At 47.3% G+C, this 21,261-nt stretch overlaps 1 protein-coding gene across 2 annotated transcripts in view; it reads right to left on the reverse strand.

Annotated features, from left to right (window-relative positions):
• Positions 1–21,261, reverse strand: part of ABHD14B (abhydrolase domain containing 14B) — a 54,964-nt gene that overhangs the window by 22,268 nt on the left and 11,435 nt on the right. For both annotated transcript variants that reach the window (XM_078661162.1, XM_078661163.1), the window contains exon 2: positions 8,032–8,266. In XM_078661162.1, coding sequence (XP_078517288.1) covers positions 8,032–8,239 — 208 coding nt within the window. In that variant the 5' untranslated portion in view covers positions 8,240–8,266. The remainder of the gene's footprint in view (positions 1–8,031; positions 8,267–21,261) is intronic.

A 21,261-nucleotide genomic window follows, 5' to 3' on the forward strand; every position in this document is an offset into this window, starting at 1 on the left:
CAGGAGGCAGTAAGTCGGCAGTGGGGCCACGGCGTTTAAGGCAAAAACATAGGCATTAGGATTTCCCTATTGTAGCGGATACGCTTTGAACTTGCATAATCTTTGCCTAGGGTCCAGTGATAGAAAATACAATATTCTAGCTAATGTGAATGACGAAGGGAAAGCGATGTTAAATGTATGCGTAAAAATTCTTAATAAAAAAAACTTTGAAATAAAAAGAATTCTAAATTCAATTAAGGTCGCTGTAGTGAGTGTTAATTCCCCCCTTCCCCCTTGTTTAGGTGGTTACTGTTTTATAATTGATCACAGATATTGCCTTACAATAAATACACATTGTATATTCTTTTGTGCACACATTTTCTTTTATGCAAAAAAAATAGCTTTTCTTGTTTGCCCTACCCCGGTTTAATGGTCTGGTTTGCGCATGTTTACTGTTGTATGTTAATCTGCTGTCATTTCAGAGTTGAAGCAGGAATCGTGCAGTGTGCCTTAACGTCGCTTTCCATGTTATCTACGTCATCAGGAGCCGAGCACTGTTATGAAGGACTACCGGTGTTGGCTACTACATCTCATGGGACTTGCCGTTATTTTTCTACTCTTGTCGGGGTTTGTAGTTTTTATAACTGTTTTTAGACCATATTGTTGGCAGCTGTCAGATGCAAGAAAGAACTGTCCAATCCTCGAGTTTTAGGGGGTTTTCTACCCATGCAGAGTGGATGCAGTCATGAAACCTCTTATAACACCCTTAAGCTAAAGATACATGTGCGACTGATGGACATATTATGTAATACTGGTCAGGCGACATGCCCCTGTTAACCTTTGCACAAACAAAATTCGAAAACTAGTTCAGCTAAAAAATAAAAATGAAATAAAAATCAGTATCTACAGTGCCCTCTAGTGGACAACAAAATCAAAATACGAACACTGCAGTTTTCCATGCATTTTCTCCCTCAAAGGTCCATTCCGTTCGCAGAAACGTACTTCCACGTCGCTCATTCCGATTTTTAGGAATATTGAAAAGTTCGGGATTGATCAGTGTGTACCCAAGACCATCCCATTACCTAGCTGAAATGTCTCCTTGAAGTTTAACGAGTCAGACACCATTGCGACGAAACATACACATCCAGGAAGTGAGAACGAATGACACTTCCATTCAAAACGAGTAACCTGGGTCCAGAGCTCTCCATGCCACTGGAGTCAAGCTATCCTGGCTGATGAGGGGTGAAACCCCGAAACCGGTCCAAGGATGCTTGTTTCCAGTCAAGGGAGAACCTGGTCTGGCAGTTAGGGCTGGACTGTTCCCATTGGGCGCAGGGTCAAGACTGATTTGCATATGGCTGGGTCCAAACTGGAATGGCATGGGGAGGAAAAAAAAGATGAATTTAGGCCCAGATCTCTGTACTGGGGTGAATGTATGCCATTGTTCTGCATTCTGCCCAACAATTGTTCTTTTTGCAACACATGGGAATAGCATTAACGATTGCAACGAGAGCAGCTGCTGTTTGCCGCGCTTATGTTTTCTGCTATATGTTTTTAGCTTGAAAAGCTGGTCACAAGGACTCATTTTGAACTACAATATACTCTCAAATACCAGCTTTGCATTTTCCATAATTTTGTGTTTGTTTGCTTGAAATATCACGGAATTACACAAATACAAATTTCACACACCCCTACTGGAAACCCACCATGGATTGTGGTTTTCAGCACAAACGGCCTCCCACCGAGTGAAATTGGCTCCTCACTGTGTGATTAGATATTGTGTGACAGAGGATGACAATGTGTGAGTTGGCAGGCATACAGGAATTCGAAATGGTACATTTCTTGTGCACTCAATATTAATGCAACGCACATGAGGAGAGAAACTAACTCTGTGAGACTAGACTAGTAGGCGCTTACGGCCTGATTCACAAAGGTAACTTGCACCTCTGAGTAATTTACAATTTGGAGTAAATGTACAACTTTTCGGTATTCACAAAGTCCAAGTGGAAATTTACTGCAAGAGATTAAGTTGCATGTCTCCATCCCCTGTGTCAAGCGACTGGCTGACACTTGTGTGGGTGGATTACGTCCCACCCCTAACCCCTCCCGCAACTTTTCTAAACCCCTCTTATGTTTCCCTAATCCTTTCTTTAGTACGTACTCCCCTTTTTATCACCTGCTGCCTTCAGTCCCCCCACTCATTTGCTACTAAAACTCATATTTACGTGTGCAGAGACTCTGCACTTGTGGCCAAGAACTCTGCACACATAAGTATAGGGTATTACAGAGGCGTAAACTTCTAACGTAGTTTCTGAATAGCCCAGCCAACTGACTCTTCTGACTCCCAAAATATCAGCATTACAGGCAGGAGGGAGCCTTCTATTCTTATTCAACCAGTGTATCACCTTGTGTTTCAAATCCTGGTGGGATTCTACCCTCTGTTCCCCCCCCAATGGGCAGACCCCTACCATTACGATCGTATAGGGTACGGCCTCGGGGGGGAGATTCACACGAGGGGGGCTTAGTAAGGTCGACCTCTTTTCTACGGTCGGGTAACTTGAGGGATTGCTGCCAACTGGCTTCTTTAGCATGGTCGTCTCTGGCAAGGGTCTCCCCTCTTTTGGTCCTACCCCCGCTTTGTTATTGGCCCTTACTGCTCCACCTACGTTCTTTTTAGGACCTGCATTAGGAGGCTGGATAGTGGTGTCTTGTACATGGATTGAGTTAACCACCATCAAATCCGTACCCTGCCCCACACCATCGGCATTGGAGTAAAGTTTGCAACCCCCCCGAGCCTCTTACTAAACCGTCAAGTTTAACAGAATTAGCTAAAACTCGTTTCTCAATTTCAGTTAACTTAGTAGAAAGCAGCCTAGTTCTTTCTAACAATGGTAACAACAACGATTTCACAAGACATTCTATATTAAATAGTAGGCCGGAATTTTCACTATGATTGCTTGGGGTACCCTCGGTCACAGTAATTGGGGGCGAAGTTATGCTAGAAGGGCAAGCACGTATCTGGACAGGAGGAACCTCGTCACTCTTCTTGCATAGCTTAGACCGACCACCCCTGGAACCTCCACCTCCACTTTTCCTTTTACTGGGCTTGCGAATACGCGGTGGCAACTCTTGCATTAGTAAACTAGGGGGGTTGGATGTAAGATCCGGAGTAGAGGCATCGGTAAGTGAGCTGGAGTGCATGTCAATACTAACATTGTTGGAGTCCCCCGAATCGTTAGACAAAATAATATGTTCCGCCACAGGATGGACATCCACGATGGTGACCAAACGGTTCGTCTTTGTAGGAGGTACCTGGGAAGCAGCACCCCCGATGGCACCCAAGGAAGACCGCTTACCCGTGATTAAGTCAAGAGAAAGTCTCTTCTCAGTAAGTGCTATCTCCTTAGCTACAATTGACGTCGCTCTAGTAAAGAAGTCATCCAATGTGCCCGTCATTGCCCCTCCTGTTGAAGTAAGAGTTACTTTCCTTTCTTTGCCTGAACGAAGTGGCATTGTAACTAACTTATTGGTTCTCCAGAAGATAGGGAGATGGCCCAGCCCGGCCCTAGTCGGCCTTTGACGGCCGTGGACGGCCCGCCCTTTGCCCGGGCTTAGCCCCGGGTACTCCCGCGCCGCGGTGTGGTTGGCCAGGTAAATAGGGAAAGTGGAAGTCAGGGGACGGAGCAAGCAGGGAGAGCGGCTCAGGTGGTGCGCGTTAGTCCGGCAGAGACTCCTGGGATATGGAGTCCCTGCTGCACCGCTCGCAGCCCTGCTGCTGTGCCGATACCCCCCATAACAATCCCAGAGGCACTGCAGACTCCCACTGGTTGTCCTTGCGAAGCGGGACCCGTGGAGCGGGTCCGGCGAGCTGTCTGTTGGGCTGGATGGCAAGAAGCAGGATATAGAGTCCGCCACAGGGTCTCCACTGGCGAGATATCTAGAAGGAGTGTCCCGCAGGTATGCTTCCAACAGGGGTATTTACCTTCCCAAGCAGGGGGCAGAGCAAGCAGGGAGAGCGGCTCAGGTGGTGCGCGTTAGTCCGGCAGAGACTCCTGGGATATGGAGTCCCTGCTGCACCGCTCGCAGCCCTGCTGCTGTGCCGATACCCCCCTTAACAATCCCAGAGGCACTGCAGACTCCCGCTGGTTGTCCTTGCGAAGCCGGCGAGCTGTCTGTTGGGCTGGACGGCAAGAAGCAGGATACAGAGTCCGCCACAGGGTCTCCACTGGCGAGATATCTAGAAGGAGTGTCATGCAGGTATGCTTCCAACAGGGGTATTTACCTTCCCAAGCAGGGGGCGGAGCAAGCAGGGAGAGCGGCTCAGGTGGTGCGCGTTAGTCCGGCAGAGACTCCTCGGATATGGAGTCCCTGCTGCACCGCTCGCAGCCCTGTTGCTCTGCCGATACCCCCCTTAACAATCCCAGAGGCACTGCAGACTCCCGCTGGTTGTCCTTGCGAAGCGGGACCTGCGGAGCGGGTCCGGCGAGCTGTCTGTTGGGCTGGACGGCAAGAAGCAGGATACAGAGTCCGCCACAGGGTCTCCACTGGCGAGATATCTAAAAGGAGTGTCCCGCAGGTATGCTTCCAACAGGGGTATTTACCTTCCCAAGCAGGGGGCGGAGCAAGCAGGGAGAGCGGCTCAGGTGGTGCGCGTTAGTCCGGCAGAGACTCCTGGGATATGGAGTCCCTGCTGCACCGCTCGCAGCCCTGCTGCTGTGCCGATACCCCCTTAACAATCCCAGAGGCACTGCAGACTCCCGCTGGTTGTCCTTGCGAAGCGGGAGCCGCGGAGCGGGTCCGGCGAGCTGTCTGTTGGGCTGGATGGCAAGAAGCAGGATACAGAGTTCGCCACAGGGTCTCCACTGGCGAGATATCTAGAAGGAGTGTCCCGCAGGTATGCTTCCAACAGGGGTATTTACCTTCCCAAGCAGGAGCGGAGCAAGCAGGGAGAGCGGCTCAGGTGGTGCGCGTTAGTCCGGCAGAGACTCCTGGGATATGGAGTCCCTGCTGCACCGCTCGCAGCCCTGCTGCTGTGCCGATACCCCCCTTAACAATCCCAGAGGCACTGCAGACTCCCGCTGGTTGTCCTTGCGGAGCGGGTCCGGCGAGCTGTCTGTTGGGCTGGACGGCAAGAAGCAGGATACAGAGTCCGCCACAGGGTCTCCACTGGCGAGATATCTAGAAGGAGTGTCCCGCAGGTATGCTTCCAACAGGGGTATTTACCTTCCCAAGCAGGGGGCGGAGCAAGCAGGGAGAGCGGCTCAGGTGGTGCGCGTTAGTCCGGCAGAGACTCCTGGGATATGGAGTCCCTGCTGCACCGCTCGCAGCCCTGCTGCTGTGCCCATACCCCCCATACCAATCCCAGAGGCACTGCAGACTCCCGCTGGTTGTCCTTGCGAAGCGGGATCCGCGGAGCGGGTCCGGCGAGCTGTCTGTTGGGCTGGACGGCAAGAAGCAGGATACAGAGTCCGCCACAGGGTCTCCACTGGCGAGATATCTAGAAGGAGTGTCCCGCAGGTATGCTTCCAACAGGGGTATTTACCTTCCCAAGCGGAGGGCGGAGCAAGCAGGGAGAGCGGCTCAGGTGGTGCGCGTTAGTCCGGCAGAGACTCCTGGGATATGGAGTCCCTGCTGCACCGCTCGCAGCCCTGCTGCTGTGCCGATACCCCCCTTAACAATCCCAGAGGCACTGCAGACTCCCTCTGGTTGTCCTTGCGAAGCGGGACCTGCGGAGCGGGTCCGGCGAGCTGTCTGTTGGGCTGGACGGCAAGAAGCAGGATACAGAGTCCGCCACAGGGTCTCCACTGGCGAGATATCTAGAAGGAGTGTCTCGCAGGTATGCTTCCAACAGGGGTATTTACCTTCCCAAGCAGGGGGCGGAGCAAGCAGGGAGAGCGGCTCAGGTGGTGCGCGTTAGTCCGGCAGAGACTCCTGGGATATGGAGTCCCTGCTGCACCGCTCGCAGCCCTGCTGCTGTGCCCATACCCCCCTTAACAATCCCAGAGGCACTGCAGACTCCCGCTGGTTGTCCTTGCGAAGCGGGATCCGCGGAGCGGGTCCGGCGAGCTGTCTGTTGGGCTGGACGGCAAGAAGCAGGATACAGAGTCCGCCACAGGGTCTCCACTGGCGAGATATCTAAAAGGAGTTTCTGAATAGCACTTTGTGGTATGTTTTGTAGTACTACAAAACGTATTACAAATTGCAATTTGGGAATCAGCCCTTAAAATCCACAGATTAGTCAGAAGCAAAGAACAGGCTCGAACATGGTAATGGATACTCCCCTCCTTTAAGCTGGATCTGATATCTTGCCTTTTAACCGTCCATATCCAATTGCCAAGATTTGTGATGCAGAGGGTGGGATACACTTGTACTGTTTAATAATGTGCAATCTGTACTTTTTTATGACGATATGCAAATTACTTGTCTGCTAAATGCTTGCAATGTTTTGCATAAAAAATATATATATATATTTTAAAACATAGTATTGGACATCACTATTCAATCTGGGAAACAGTTGAAACAGTCTACCGCCTGTTCAGAAACCATTCAGACACATCACATGTGCCTGGTTGGGGGGGTGGGAGTAGTGCAGAGAAGAACACAGAGGTTCAGTCTCCTTAACCCTTCCCCTGCTGGTGACGGAACCACTCCGTCATCAGCTGCGGTCGCGCTGTGCTGATGACGGAGCGGTTCTGTCACGGCCCGCTCGGCACACCTGCGCGGATTCCGCGCCTGTGCTGAGCGTTCCATTGAGCGGGCGGGGCCGTGACGGAACCGCTCCGTCATGAGCACAGCGCAACCGCGGCTGGTGACGAAGCGGTTCCGTCACCAGCATGCGCCAGCCGCGCGGCCGCCCCGCCCCCTTAGCACTGCGGCGGAATAGCCACCGCAGTGAAGGGGCTAAAGAGAATACATCAAGTGATAAAGGCCAAATGCGGCCACTATATGGGAGGAAGGATCCCCCTCGGACAGTGTTCATTACTGTGAGCCTGTTCTGAGCTCCAGACTAATCTGTGGGAACCAAGGGCCTGATTTAGAGTTTGGCAAACGTGTTACTCCATCACAAACATGACAGATACCCCCGCTGCCCTATTACACATATATTATATATTACCACACTTTTATTAATGTGTGAGGGATATCTGTCACATTAACGACAGAGTACTCTTCTGCCAAAGTCTTAATCAGGCTGTATGACTCTACTAGTCTAGTCCCACACAGTTTGTTTATTATCCCCATATGTATTGGCATTTATATTCAGAACCACACACTACTGCAGAGCTACTCCAGTTAGCTGAGCCGTTGCAGAAATAAGAGGTTTTTCTAAATGCACATCTCATATTGCTGGTTAGTGACAGATTTCAAATTAGGCTGTTTTGCATAGGTCGAGTTTCCCTTCCGCTATGTGATATTAGAGGATAAACAAATTAGATACTTGTGTGAGGTCATTAGAGATCATTCCATTCAAAGGAAAAGAGTTGGACCAAATGTTGTTGTAGGACCCTATACGTTGTATATTTTCTAATAAATTTCAAGTTTTGAAGGAACTGTACACTGCAATATGATAGTCTTCGCCTTGTATAAAACTGACAAAATTACTAGATATTGTTTTACTATTAATATTTAAACATTTAAGTTTATTGCTAAGAAGTCAGAGGTCTTAGTTCTTAATTTACTTTTTCTCCTCCTCCTGTCCTACAGATTGCGTGCACATATAGGTCTCCTGACAAGGGAATCCCCACGAAATGAACTTGGGCACAGTGGCTAATCCAGAGAGAACTGAAATTGTGTTTTGAAGGAACAATTTGAAGATGCTTTTAAGTGATAAATCTTTGAGTATTCATTCAAGAAGAGTACTGTATTGAATTTACTGAGATGATATATATTTGGCTTCGCTAGCACTTAAGTTGTAGGGTAGTATTTAACTAACCAAGGTGATTGGGCTATTCCTTTTGGGGTCTACAGGAATCACAACTCCGCTCACCTGGCTCCATGTCTCCCCTTTAGCCATTTCACTCTATCACATGAAATCTGCTAAGATGTCATACGTACCTGGCAAATCGATGGCCGCAGCTCGGTATCCCGCTTCTGCCAGGATGGAAAGAGTCTTGAGGGTGAGCCAAGTTTCAGACGAGAAGCGGATGCCATGAAGCAGCAGGACACTCAGTGCGGGGTCACCATGGGCAGGCTCGGCTTGCCGGTAGAACAGCGTTTGCCCATCTACCTCAATAGTCCCATCTGACATCCGAACTCCACTCATGATGGGCACTTCTATCTGGCTCCAAATCTAAATGGTGCAAGGTAAACAGAATGGATATTGAAACATGCTGTAAAAGATTAATTTACACTTAAAAGGAAATTCACCCCAGGGCATTCACTAAAAGGGAGAGTGATCTGAAGTTTAATTGCACTGAGAAGGAGTCTGCAACCAACACCTTGAGTATCAGGAGAAGCACTCAAACTGATCGAGAAGGCTACACATGCAGGACATGGGAACATCTCCAGTGGAACAAGTAAAAAAACACAGGAGCAAGATATCTATATGCATGCTGAAATTAATTACTCACTATACCATAGAGTGGAGAGAATGCTAAAAACCTAAACTGGAAGGTGGTCAGATTTTAATGCTATGGATTTTTGCAACCCCGTCACCATCATGCACGTCACTGCTAGGCATTTCAACATATCCAAATCCCTGCAATGGTGCAGACTACATATAGCACATGGGAATGTGTGTATTGCATATCCCCCACTTTAATAATCATTCACTGTTTAGCTTTGCCAGCCATTGGCCCCAGGGTGGTGAAGTTTTTCTATTAAATATGACACTTCCTGCCTACAGAGTGGATATGTAGCTGAGTGAAGAGAGTAGGCCAATGGTATGTTTCTCATGAGGATGCTGAAAACTAGCTTTGTACTCGGTGGCGGAGCTCTAAAAAGCTAAGTGAGTGGGGGATAAATAGGAAGTATCCCCCTCCCAAAGGGAGTGTAGTCGAATGGCCTTCAAGCACTGGGTTTGTCTTTTTGCATTTGTCACCCCGAGTGGGACGGGTATGCCAGACGTGGGTCCCGTGCTCTACATGCCACTGGAGTCAAGCTAGCCTGGCTGATGAGGTGTGAAACCCCGAAACCAGTCCTAGGATGCTTGTTTCCAGCCCAGGGAGGACCTGGCATGCAAGTTCAGGCTGGACTGTTTCAATAGGGAGCAGGGTCAAGACTGATTTGCATATGACTGGGTTCAAACTGGAATAGCATGGGGAGCAAAAAAAAACCAAAGGATTTAGTCCCAGGTCTCTGTACTGGGGTGAATGTATGACATTGTTCTGCATTCTGTCCATCGATTGTTCTTTTTGCATTTGTGAACCCGAGTGGGACGGGTATGCCCACATGTGGGTTCAGTGCTCTACATGCCACTGGAGTCAAGCTAGCCTGGCTGATGAGGGGTGAAACCCCGAAACTGGTCCTAGGATGCTTTTTTCTAGTCCAGGGAAGACCTGCCATGCAAGTTCAGGCTGGACTGTTCCAAAAAGGGAGCAGGGTCAAGACTGATTTGCATATGGCTGGATTCAAACTGGAATGGCATGGAGACCAAAAAACAATGGATTTAGGCCCAGATCTCTGTACTGGGCTGAATTTATGACATTGTTCTGCATTCTGTCCATCAATTGTTCTTTATCTTTTTGCACTTGTATGACAATGTGCCTGGTGTGAGTGACTGGCCGGCCAATTGTGCGGGTGGGAGAGTGTAACGTGTTTCTGAACCAGAATATACTTTGAGAGACTTATCTGGACAGCAATGTGAGCGAGCACTTCTAGCTGGGACAGTGCTGAGCACACTGTAGAGGGCCTTCCTTGGGAAGGCCCTGTCCTTGAATGGTCACCAGAGAATGGGAGAGTTCCTGAGGAGGATGCCATAAGATGGACCAGTGGGCATTAGGCACAATGAGAACCACTGGAGGAAGATCCCTTGCATGGACTGAACTTTACCTTCCCACTCCAAATAATCGAATGGCCCTTGACCTGGAAGACAACACAGCCATGGATGCCAGAAAGAGGGTATAAGTGGGATAGACATGCAGACCGCCATTAATACTGTTTGCACTGAGAACCTTTGATGCAGATACTGGTGCAACCTTGGCTCTGAGGCTCCAGTGCCATGCTGTGTGTGTTATCTCGGAGCCACTATGGTGATGCCACTAGTGCAAGGCTGTCTACAAAGCTTTAGTTCTGCTTATAACTGAACACCTGTGGTGTAGACACTGAGGTCATTCTCCACCACCTGAATACACCTGGATATGTATAGAGTATGCTACTATTCACTGTGAAGAGTGGTAGGATGGACAGGGTAAGTGTACTGTGAAAACTCCGGTCACCAGGAGCATATTATTAAAGTTCAGCCATTTCCTTCTTACAAGGGCCTCCCATGGATAGTGGCAACATTCAGGTAATTTAACTAGCATTTAGGCATTTGTATGTAATGCACAGATTTCACAATCTGGGTTCAGTTTCTCTAGTTGGTGATCATTTAGCAACCCAAATTAAACAAGCTTTGGAAAAGGCAATGGCTATGGCGTTGGATGTGAACTTTCAGATTTGCCAGTGTTCGTGAACGTTTTTGGTACAAATGTACAAGGGGCCTATTTGTGTGGTAGTGAGACAGAAATCATTAGAATGATAGAAAAGACAAAAATCACAAGATGACTGTGTGAAAGAAATCAGTGGGTGGCGTCAGTGATAGAACAACCAGCGGGCGAGTATTTAACGAAGGAGCAGTAGTGAAAGGGAAATATATACCGCAGCAGTGAAAGGGAGATGTGAGGGTATGACCTTGCTGCAGCAAAATTCGCAAACAATTATATGAATAATGTGCACAAGTTTACTTTTAACATAATACAAGCTAAAATGCAAAATTTGTAGTAGGTAACCATACTTTACTATTGTAGGCCTGAGTTTAGATAAAGTGCCGAACTAAGTTACCCTGACTGCTGATGCCATGTTAACTGGAAAATAATGCATTAACACAGAAAGGCCTGTTTTTCATACTTTATAGTTGTTTGTGCAAAATTGTGTTCCTCTCTTTGCTGCAGAAATTGCAACTTCAGAAGCCTACTGTTAGTTGGTGAATAGACACTTGTTTTGTATTAGACAACTGGTAGTGAGGGTGTCATTGGGAGGAGGCAATAACGACAGGAAGAATGATTAATTGGAAGAAGTTTTGGATCACAAGAAAACAATTATGTAACCTTCCTAGGACTAATGTCTGAAAGTCTATTATGCTCTAGTGAGAGAGCAGGGAGTGAACTTGTTCCCAAGAGTCGGAGGATATTCTGGTGGAGGATGGAAAAGACAAATGAAAATAATGTTGCAACATAGAATTCCCTGACTCTCTAACCAAAGACTCACCTTTTGAGTCTCAGAGTTCTTCATGTGAGGCTGCTTACTTAGAATATTCCTTGAATTGTCTGCTGACACCTTTCTTCTCTTAATACAAATTATATTTAGAATAAGGAGTTTCCTTTATGGAACGCAATTTTTGTATTATTAGTATTTTGACTGATCTGGATGAAAATGTTATCCTACTTAATAATAAAATATACATCAATAGATTATATTAACTTTTAAGGCTGAAATCTAAAGATTAATGTCTGATAAATAGATGAAAACTTAAAAGATTTTAAATTAAAACCCTTTAACCCCTTCCGTGCGGGGCTGTTTCCCCCGCTGTGCTGGGGTGCGGGGGGCGCGTACAGCGCCCCAGTGCTCATGACGAGCTTAGCTCGTCGTGAGCTACGGCGCTCCGGTGCTCATGACGAGCTGAGCTCGTCATGGCTACACCCGTTCCAATGGAACGCTCAGCACTGCAGGGGAATCAGCCTAGCATGCGAGCGTTCCACGGAACGGGCGCGGTCAGCAACGGCGCCGTTGCTCATGACAAGCTGAGCTCGTCATGAGCATTCAAAGGGTTAACCGACACCAACTCTCTTTATTGACTCAATAATAAATCCTTAATGATGTATTGTTTATGTAGATGATGGCTCCTCATTTCTCTTCATCGACCATCAAAGGCCCATACGACCAGTGACAGGGATTATATAATTATTACACCCGAAAACTGAGACAGAGAAAAACCCGCACCGTCATCCTGAAAGGCTTCACATAGGAATGAGAGATCAAAAAGTTGACCGTGGGAAAGAAATAAACCAGGTTGTATGGACATTTTAATAAGGCAAAGGCCTGGGGTATGTGAGCCCAGACAGAAGGGAGACGCTGGGAAATTCATATATCATTTTTCACAAAAAGCTGGATTAATATTTTTAGCGCAGTATGAGAAAGGAGTCGTTGCTGGTTGCCAGAGTAAACATAGCACTGGCATCAGGGATTAGTTAGAGGGCACAATTGAGACAGAGGTCCTTGACAGCAATTCAAATTATCAACAACAAAACCTCCATGTGGCTATCTCGCCAATTTACATACTTAGCAAAAAGCAACAACATTATATGGTGTATGTGACAAAGGTGAATACTTGAAATGGTTAACAATCAAAGTAGACAGGAAATTTAAATATAAAATATAAGAAGAACTAACAGCCAAATGCATCAAGCTAAAAGCCGGTCGCAAACGGGCAGATTCTCAGAATCTGCCCCTTTGCAACCGGTATTTTTGCATTTGGGATGCATCATCCCGAATGCAAAAATCGCAATTTAAGGAATCTCTAAATTGAGGTACCTTAATTTGCGATTGCATTTAAGGAATCCCAAATTGAGATTCCTTAAATGCCATGCATCAAAGTCAAAAAATTAGTGATTTCACTAATAGGAGTAGCAAATTACCATGAAGTTCAACTTCATGGTAATTTGCAAAAACTTTGAAAAATGCCCTTTTGTGCATTTTTCAAAGTTTCATGTTGCGCACACACATGCCCTAAGGGCATGTGTGTGCGCAACATATGTGCACAGATCAATTTCAGGGGTGCACCCCTGCACCCTTGATATTGCATTCTCAATTTGCGATTCGCAAATTGAGAATGTCTTCCCATTCATTCCTATGGGCCTCTATGGCCCATAGGAATGAATGGGGAGGTATTCCTTAATTGCAACTCGCAATTTGCGAGTCGCAATTAAGGAATATTAAGAAATCGAATTTTTTTTTTGCGATTTCTTCATGCATAGCCTTTTGCTATTCCTTATTAGCGAATCCTTATTTTTCGCTAATAAGGAATCGCAAATGGCATTGTTGATGCATGTGGGCCTAAGTGGCCCAATATTGCGATGCTTAAGTATATGGGCAACAGCAAGAGCCCAGTGTAATGTGGGGGATTGTTGACACCTTTGTTGCATATTTCAAATAAGGTCCTGTTGAACGTTTGTGCCTGGGGAGACTTTTTGATGGCTGTGTACTCCTGTCTGTCTCTTGTTTCCATTACAGTTCTGTAGCTAGTCCATGTCCCTGCCTACCAATCCGTCTGACCGTGCCTGAATAGCCTGGGAATCCTCCAATTGGCTGTCTGCAGCACATGACTGAGACACTAAACCACCACCCGCTTCACAATACTACAATCGCCCCCATCCACTTGCACCACAATCACACCGAATTAGGTATCATGGAAGTGAGACATTCTCGCCTGGTCAAAAGGAGTGGCATTAGAGAGCTGCTTCAGGCCCTCGAAGTAACTGCTCACTAATTTAAGTAGATGATTAACATAAAAAAGGAATGAAATAAAAAAAATTAAAAAAAAGAATTAAGAGCTAAATTGTGACATTTTTTAAAAATGTGAAGTTACATGGTTTGTGCGATTGGTCTGTGCGACAGCAGGAGCTTAGAGGCAATCCATGGGCAATACTAGCACTGTTGTTGTACATTTGGACTGGAAGCGTCCCTTTTTTGTAGGACTTTTGTGTCTAGTATGACTGTTTGCAGACTTGTTTACTCATCCTTCTCTTGTTTCTATTATATGCTTGTGGTCGACCCATGTCTCTGCCCGCCCCTTCCTCCTGGGCCCACTTGCAAGGCCTGGAACTCCTCCAATGGTTCTCTGCAGCTGCTCCCTACACTGGGACCTCCCAATCCTTCCACTCCTACTTAACGTCTCATTACCTGGCATCCAGCCACTGTGTCTAGGTGAACGTCAGAGGGGTATTGGGTGGCATGCCTATTTGGACATGTTGCAAACTCAAGTTTCAAAACAAGCATTGGCAATGCCAATAGGTCTGGCTTTAAAGGAATGTTGTATGGTAATTGAAGCATTACAAAAAATAGCATGGGAATTGACATGTATTTGTGAAGAGGAAAGGAACTTCATAATGATATTGGTGTAGGCTTAAAGGTCAAGTGACAATTGCACTGTCAAGCCAGACATAAAACTCCATGAAGGTTAATGACTACCCTCCTCTCACCTCTGCTGCTGCCAGAGAAAACCATAAATGATCTAGGTATTCTAAGACACTTTAATAGTATTACAATGTCCTGTGTGTGCCCCTTACAGTTTAAGCTTAGGTAACTGGATAAATAAACAAAATGACCACAGTTGCTGGAGGGAAAGCACTGTACTGCTGACTACCAACATGTGGGCGGAGCCAAAGCCCCTCTACTGAAGCGCACAAAATGGTCTGGCAACTGTTGAGATGTCAAGCCACAATATGACCAGTTATGTTTCAATCCTGTGAATTCTTCCTTTCCTCTTTTTTTTTACCTATCTCAAATGCATTCCTTAAACAGTCAAAGTTTCCGCAATCAATCTTGGTTTATTTAGCATCACCAAAACCAATGTGTTAGCCAGCCACACTCCTTTATGGGCCTATTTGCACATTTGACATAGCTAAATCCAAAATATTCATTCAAAAGAGGTGCTTCCTGACAATGCAGGGGAGAGGGGAGGTGTGGGAGGGGTTTGAGGGGACTTCTTTGTAATTTACTACAACTCAATGCATAACAGCTCATAAGTGACCACTGCAGGTCTACTTCTGTAGTGCCCCCTGGTCACTTTATAGTGACTCCAGGGGCTGGAATTGTGATGCTTCTCTGTGGACTCAATATAACAATCTCTAGTCACTTAGGGCTGTCAAGTGGTCGAACGTGTGAGGGTAGGGGGCATGGCCTGGGACAAATGGCAGCTGCAGTGTAACCGCTAAGCTCCAGCATCTGCAGCCCGTTCAGGAGCACTTATCCTGCCCCATAACCGAGATCCACTGAGGCAAAAGTGGAATAAGGCTCAGGGTGCCACCCAGCAGCATCAGCCTGAACGAGTAGGCTGGAGGAGAGGGCTCGACCTGTGCGGACGGCTGAGGAGACGGGTAAAGGCCTAGGCCAAGATGGCACCAACAGATACACCGCTGAGAGGATTGGCAGTCGGGAAGAATCTTTTGCAAGAGGAAAAAGCTGCCCGGCTATATCGGGTGATGGGTGTGATCTCCAGTTCACCTCCAGAGGTGCCCAAGGAACACCAGAGGGCAGACGAATGTGGTGAAGAGGCGACCCAACCCTCGCTTGTGGAGCACCAGTGGATCTCTCGCATCAGGTTGAGAGACAGCACCAGGGAGACTGAGATGGGGCTCCTGTCCTGTCTGCGCGATTATAGTGGGACTGGCCAGGAGAGAATCAACTATTGGGAGGGAATCACCGAGAGCTGCATTTCACCCAGAGGGTGCATGGAGATACCGTATTGGCTCACTCTCCCATATTGCTTGGCGGGCAATGACTGCAGGTCGCAATAAGGTGGATTAAGTAAGGAAGGTACAGAGTGTGACAGGAGGAAAGCTATTACAGGGGAGATGTCGGGGGGAGGGAGGTGAATAGGGGTGCACATGCCCGGGGTGCAAGGGCTAAGTGGATAAGGAGGGCAGAGTGCAAACTGCCCGAAGTACTCTTGCCCAGCACAGGAAAGGGCAGACTGTCTGGAGAGGCGTTGCTCCCCTGACCCCACATCCCAATGGAGGCAACTGAGGAAGGATATAAACTGACTTACAAAGAGGCTGGAATGGTGTGCAATAAACCACCTCGGCCGCCAAAAGTGGACATCATGCTGTGCACTGTAGGGGCAGCTGCTCCACAAAAGCTGGCGACACAGGACTGTCGGATGGAATCACACACAGCGACTAGATTAGCGGCCATAAAAGATACAAAGTGGCACTGGAACACATGATCAAGGCAGTCATACAGGATGTTAACCTACTCAGGGAGGACCACAGGAAACATGTGAACAGGGTAACAGATGCATTATCCACCCTAGTCCACATCAGACTGACAGTAGGAGACCACGAGTCCTGCTTAAAACCGTTGGAAAGCAAGATGATGACTTTAAAGGAGACAGTCAATGACGCAGAAGGGCAATCGCGCCGCAATAATATACGGGTAGTGGGACTCCCTAGGTGGGCAGGGGGACCATCTATGGAACTTTGTTAGTAGATTGGCCATACTCTTTGGTGTTGGAGGGTAAGACCTCTAAATGGTTCACAGTGGAGCGAGCCCACAGAGCCCAAGGAAGACCACCGGAGCCAGGAGCAATGTCAAGGGCCACAGTGGTCCGATTATTAAACAATCGAGACCAAGACGCAATGCTGCAAAGGGCGAGGGCACATGGACCATGGCAAGAGGAGGGGGCGGTTTTTAACATCTACCCAGACTACACCACGCTGGTGTAGCAGCAAAAAGAAACCTTCCTGGATGTCAAAAGGTACCTGTAGAGCCTGGACATAGAATGTGCATTGTTCTTCCCCGTCAGGCTCCGAATAACGATACAAGGCGAAACCTACTTCTTTGCAACCCCAGAGGAGATGTGGAAATAGTTGGAGTGGCGGGGATATCCAGCACCCACGAAGAAGGACAGAGGAGCAGCATCAGCGCCATGGTGGCAGGAATATAAACGGTGGCAAAGACAGCGGAAGGGTGCTCACCTGGACCCATCAAAGGACCAAGCGGAATCCAAAAAGGTGACTGTGGTAGCAGCGATCCACCAAAAACAGCATTGGGAAACAAGAAATAGATGGGAAGTCCTTCTGGGAAATGCCTAGAGTGCCAGGACTCTGGAGAGGAATTCTCCGACTCAGGGGTCGGGGAGCAGAAGAGCACACCTCCACCAATGGTGACACCAAAGAGTTCAGAGGAAATGATCTGAACCGCCAATGAGATCCAGGTGTCAACTGTGAGAAACATTTGAACATTTCTTCCCTGCCCTGATGAATGGGCACAAATTACGGGAGCAGACGGAGACAGAACAATCATACTCCCAACTGAGCTAACCTGGACACCGATTGGACCACTACACAGGGCATGGTAGTTCTCTATACGACATAGATATTAAAGGGGAGATCAGTACACTGTGAATTGGGGTGGTGGCCAGCTCCAAGGCTACGACATGGTGAGGTGAGGAGTGGCAGAATTTGAAGGAGGGACAAGTTCAAAAGTTTCAATTGTTATTATTCTTAAGGGACCAGCAATGGCGTAACTCAGGAAATAATGGACAAACACCTACAAAAATGGCAGTGCACACCCTCAGGCTGTTGACTTGGAATGTTAATGGCCTGGGCCATAACATTAAGAGGGAACAGTGATCAAAGCCCTTGCAGATACTCAGCAGATGTAGTCTCCCTGCAAGAGACACATATAAAAGGTAATAATGAACCAGCACTGGGGCGAGGGAAATACAGTGTAAGCGGTCATGCAGGATTTACCACTGGTTCTAGAGGGGTGGCAACACTAATCAAAAAATCCATCGCCCTCCAAGGATGAAAGTGTGGACGGATATGCTGGGACGATATCCCATGGTTTTAGGTGAATGGGATGGACAGACAATGGACAATGGACATTTTCAATGTGTATGTTCCATCAGGGCTGCAGCCTGACACCCATCGCACCCTGGGACACGTTCTGGCGGACATATCACGGGTGACGACTTTAACATGATTATGTATACACAACTAGAGAGAACGCACAGGAGACCTGTGCAGCAACCCCACATAGGGAAACTGGAGGGCTTTGTTCAGGCACTGGGTTTGGGAGCAGTCTGGAGGACACACCATGTATCACGCAAGGGATACTCCTATTGTTTGGGAGCCCACAATACATAAACCCAAAAAGACTACTTCTTTACACCATTGCCAGCGCTCCAGAGATTCACAGAGTCGGAATATATAGTGCAAGTAATCTCTGATCACTCCCCACTAAAGATTACATTACAAACACCTCCTCAGTTCTGAGGGGGAAAGGTGAATGCTGATTGGCCACCAGGCGCTTAATCAATCACCTAGTAGTTGAGAGGCTGACTACAGTCACAGACCTATATTTTAAAGAAAACACTGATTCTGTGGACTAGCCGGCTACCCTATGGGAGGCTTGTAAAGACACCATATGGGTGGGGGGGTTAATATCGGGTGAGGTAGGAAATAAAAGACAGACAATGCAGGAGTGTGAGGAGGAGGAAAGGGAACTCCACGAGTTAGAGGACGAACATGCTCAAATCTCTACAGAAGAACTGACTCAAAAGATAGTTCTGAAAGCGGAAGAATACAGAGCTCTACTGACTAATAACATTAAGAAAATACATATAACCCAACGAAGGAGGATATATGAAGTGGGAAATAAGGCGGGTAATCTTTTAGCTTGGCTCGCAGCTCGGTACATACATTAGCACACTCCTAGGGCCTACAGGAGAGTGTGTCTCAGCAGTAAAACAATCCCTGAGGTCATGATAAAATATAAACGTAACTTCTATGCAAGGAGGAGGCCTGCCCAGGGGTCAGATCTGCTCAACTTTGTCTGATACTGTCCCTCTAGGATACTGGAGCGCCAGAAAGCACTGGGACTGGAGGCAGATCTGACGAGAACGAAATAAGGGTTGCACTCTCTCAGTTGCATGCCGGGAAAGCTCCGGGCCAAAATGTTCTCCCAGCAGAACTCCTAAAGTAGCAGTCCACCAAAATTGCAGCCCCACTAAATAAGTTATATGTGGGGGCTCACGGGAATTATGAACTCACCAGAAATGTAAGATTGGTGACAGCTATACCAATACTCAAACAGGGGAAGCCGGCAGACAAAAGGGCCTTGTATAAACCTATCTCCCTACTAAATATAGATACTGAAATTTTAGCTTAGGGCCCTAGCCAACGGACTGAGGGGAGTGATACTAGACCTGGCACCCCTGGACCAAAATGGGTTTGTGTCCCACGGGTTAACAAGGCTCAATCTTCGTACACTCCATAATAACCTAGCAGATTCAAAAGGACACTGTATCTCACACCAGTGTTTCAGGATTCCTCCCTCACCAGTACAGAATATTTGCAGGTTGTTGGACATGCTGCCAATTTTCTCAGAGATAAAGCCACTCATAGCATGAAGGCGTTCCAAAGCTCGTGAGCTTAAGGGCGGCTCATTACAGCCTTTTATCAGGGTACCTGACACTGGTGAATAGAGATACGATTTCGAAAGATGACATTAGCTGAAGAATAATATGAACTTTGTGTGAAAACTGAACTACAGCTACCAAGAGGCTATGGGGTAATAGCACCATTACATGCAAGCAGTGTGTTCCCACCCACTTCCACATGATGGAGACCTCCCCTTAGACAGCAGACTGTTGGATGGCCATATGACCACTAAGATGATCGCTCTCCCACAACAAACGTTGCACAGAAACACTCAAGGAGACCTAGGGCATAGGGAAGTGGGAATAATAGAGGACGAGGATTGGGAGGAAGCACTGCAGTTCCGCAGAATAGTGGTGATTAGGGTGTGTTATCGACTGATGCAGCTTAAAATACTACACTGGGGTCCGCATCTGTAAAATTGGGAACAACAAGAGGTGTCTAAGAGGATGTGGACAATAGTGCACATTCTGCAACACAATGTGCAACTTCACCAATTCCGGGAAGGGATCGTGCGGAGCCTAGAGGGTGCAAAGGGGATGTGCATTGAGCCTGGACCGCAGCTGGTACTGCTGGGGATTTGAAATGAGACAGGCGCTAGAGCTGATCAAAAACTTCTTGTTAACCTGGGCTTCCATGTGGCTAGAAGTGAAATGGTGCTTTAACCGAGGTTCCTCAATTACACCGAAAGCGCAGGACTGGGAAAGAGAAATGAACACTTGCTGCGGTCGAGAAAAAATTATTTATAAAGGCAGAGGTTGTTTCAACAACTTTACAAAAAAATATGGGGGGGGAGATGGGCAGGAAAAGTCTAACTATGGACAGACGACCTCAGCAGACCCATGACTGGTGTATGAGACTAGCCTCGGATATATGCAGGTAACCATAAAGTAAATAAGGCCAAGTGCCAGCAGCACATGGATTTGCAAAGTAGTTACTGCAACTACGCAAAGGATAAACTGTGACCCCAAGTGATGGGGACGGGGGAGGGGTATGGAGTTAATGGTATCTACTGTGAGGGATTGTTAGTTAAGTATGATGAATATGAAAAGTATCATGCACCAAAAGAGGGAGTAAAACTAGGGAATGAGATGAGGCCTAGTGTAAAGTCACACTGCAGACACATTTTAGTTCCCCAATGCTGCATTTCTTGAATTCAAGAGAGACACGATGGAGGTACCAATTATTATATTTCTTTTATTTTTAATAATTTATTTTCCATCTTAAGAGGATTGCTTTAGTACATATTTTAGTCTTATGTAAACAGCCAACAAGTGTTTCGTGAAACACCTGCTTTTTCGGGGCTCCAAAAACACTTGGTTTCCAACTCTATAGTCCAGTTCCAATAAATCAAATATATGATGCAAAAGATCCTGTTTTCAATAAAGGTGCACTTCCCTACTATCTACTTAAAAGTACTGATAATAATTGAAGGTCTCCACTGAGTTACTCCATTTAACTGTACGGTGTTTCCAAGCCCAATATAAGGCCCTTGACACGACTCAAATTGGAAGTTTGTTTTTCTTGTTGTGAGTACAATTTTCTGACAAGAACTTTTAGGTCTCGCCTGTCGATGCGCATGCGCATCGAGCAAGGCGAGAGTATTGGGACTTATCCGCTCTTTATCCACACTGCAAGGAATCGTGGCGATTCCTTGCAGTGCCCGTGACTTTTAAGCTCAATGCGCATGCGCATTGAGCTTAAAAGCGCGTGCACGTCCGTCTTTGTTTACCCGCTCCGCCCCCTCCCCTTCCCGCCGTCTCGCATTTCCCCTGTCGCACTTCTACTCCCCCCTCCCCTCTCTTCCCTCCGTCTTGTTTATTGTACCCGCTCCGCCCCCTCCCCTTCCCGCCGTGTCGCATTTCTCCTCCCCCCTCCCCTCTCTTCCCTCCGTCTTGTTTTCATCTTTGTTGTCTTCCTTTGTGAC

Source organism: Lissotriton helveticus, chromosome 9, assembly GCF_964261635.1.
Source record: "Lissotriton helveticus chromosome 9, aLisHel1.1, whole genome shotgun sequence".
Taxonomy (NCBI): Eukaryota; Metazoa; Chordata; class Amphibia; order Caudata; family Salamandridae; genus Lissotriton; species Lissotriton helveticus.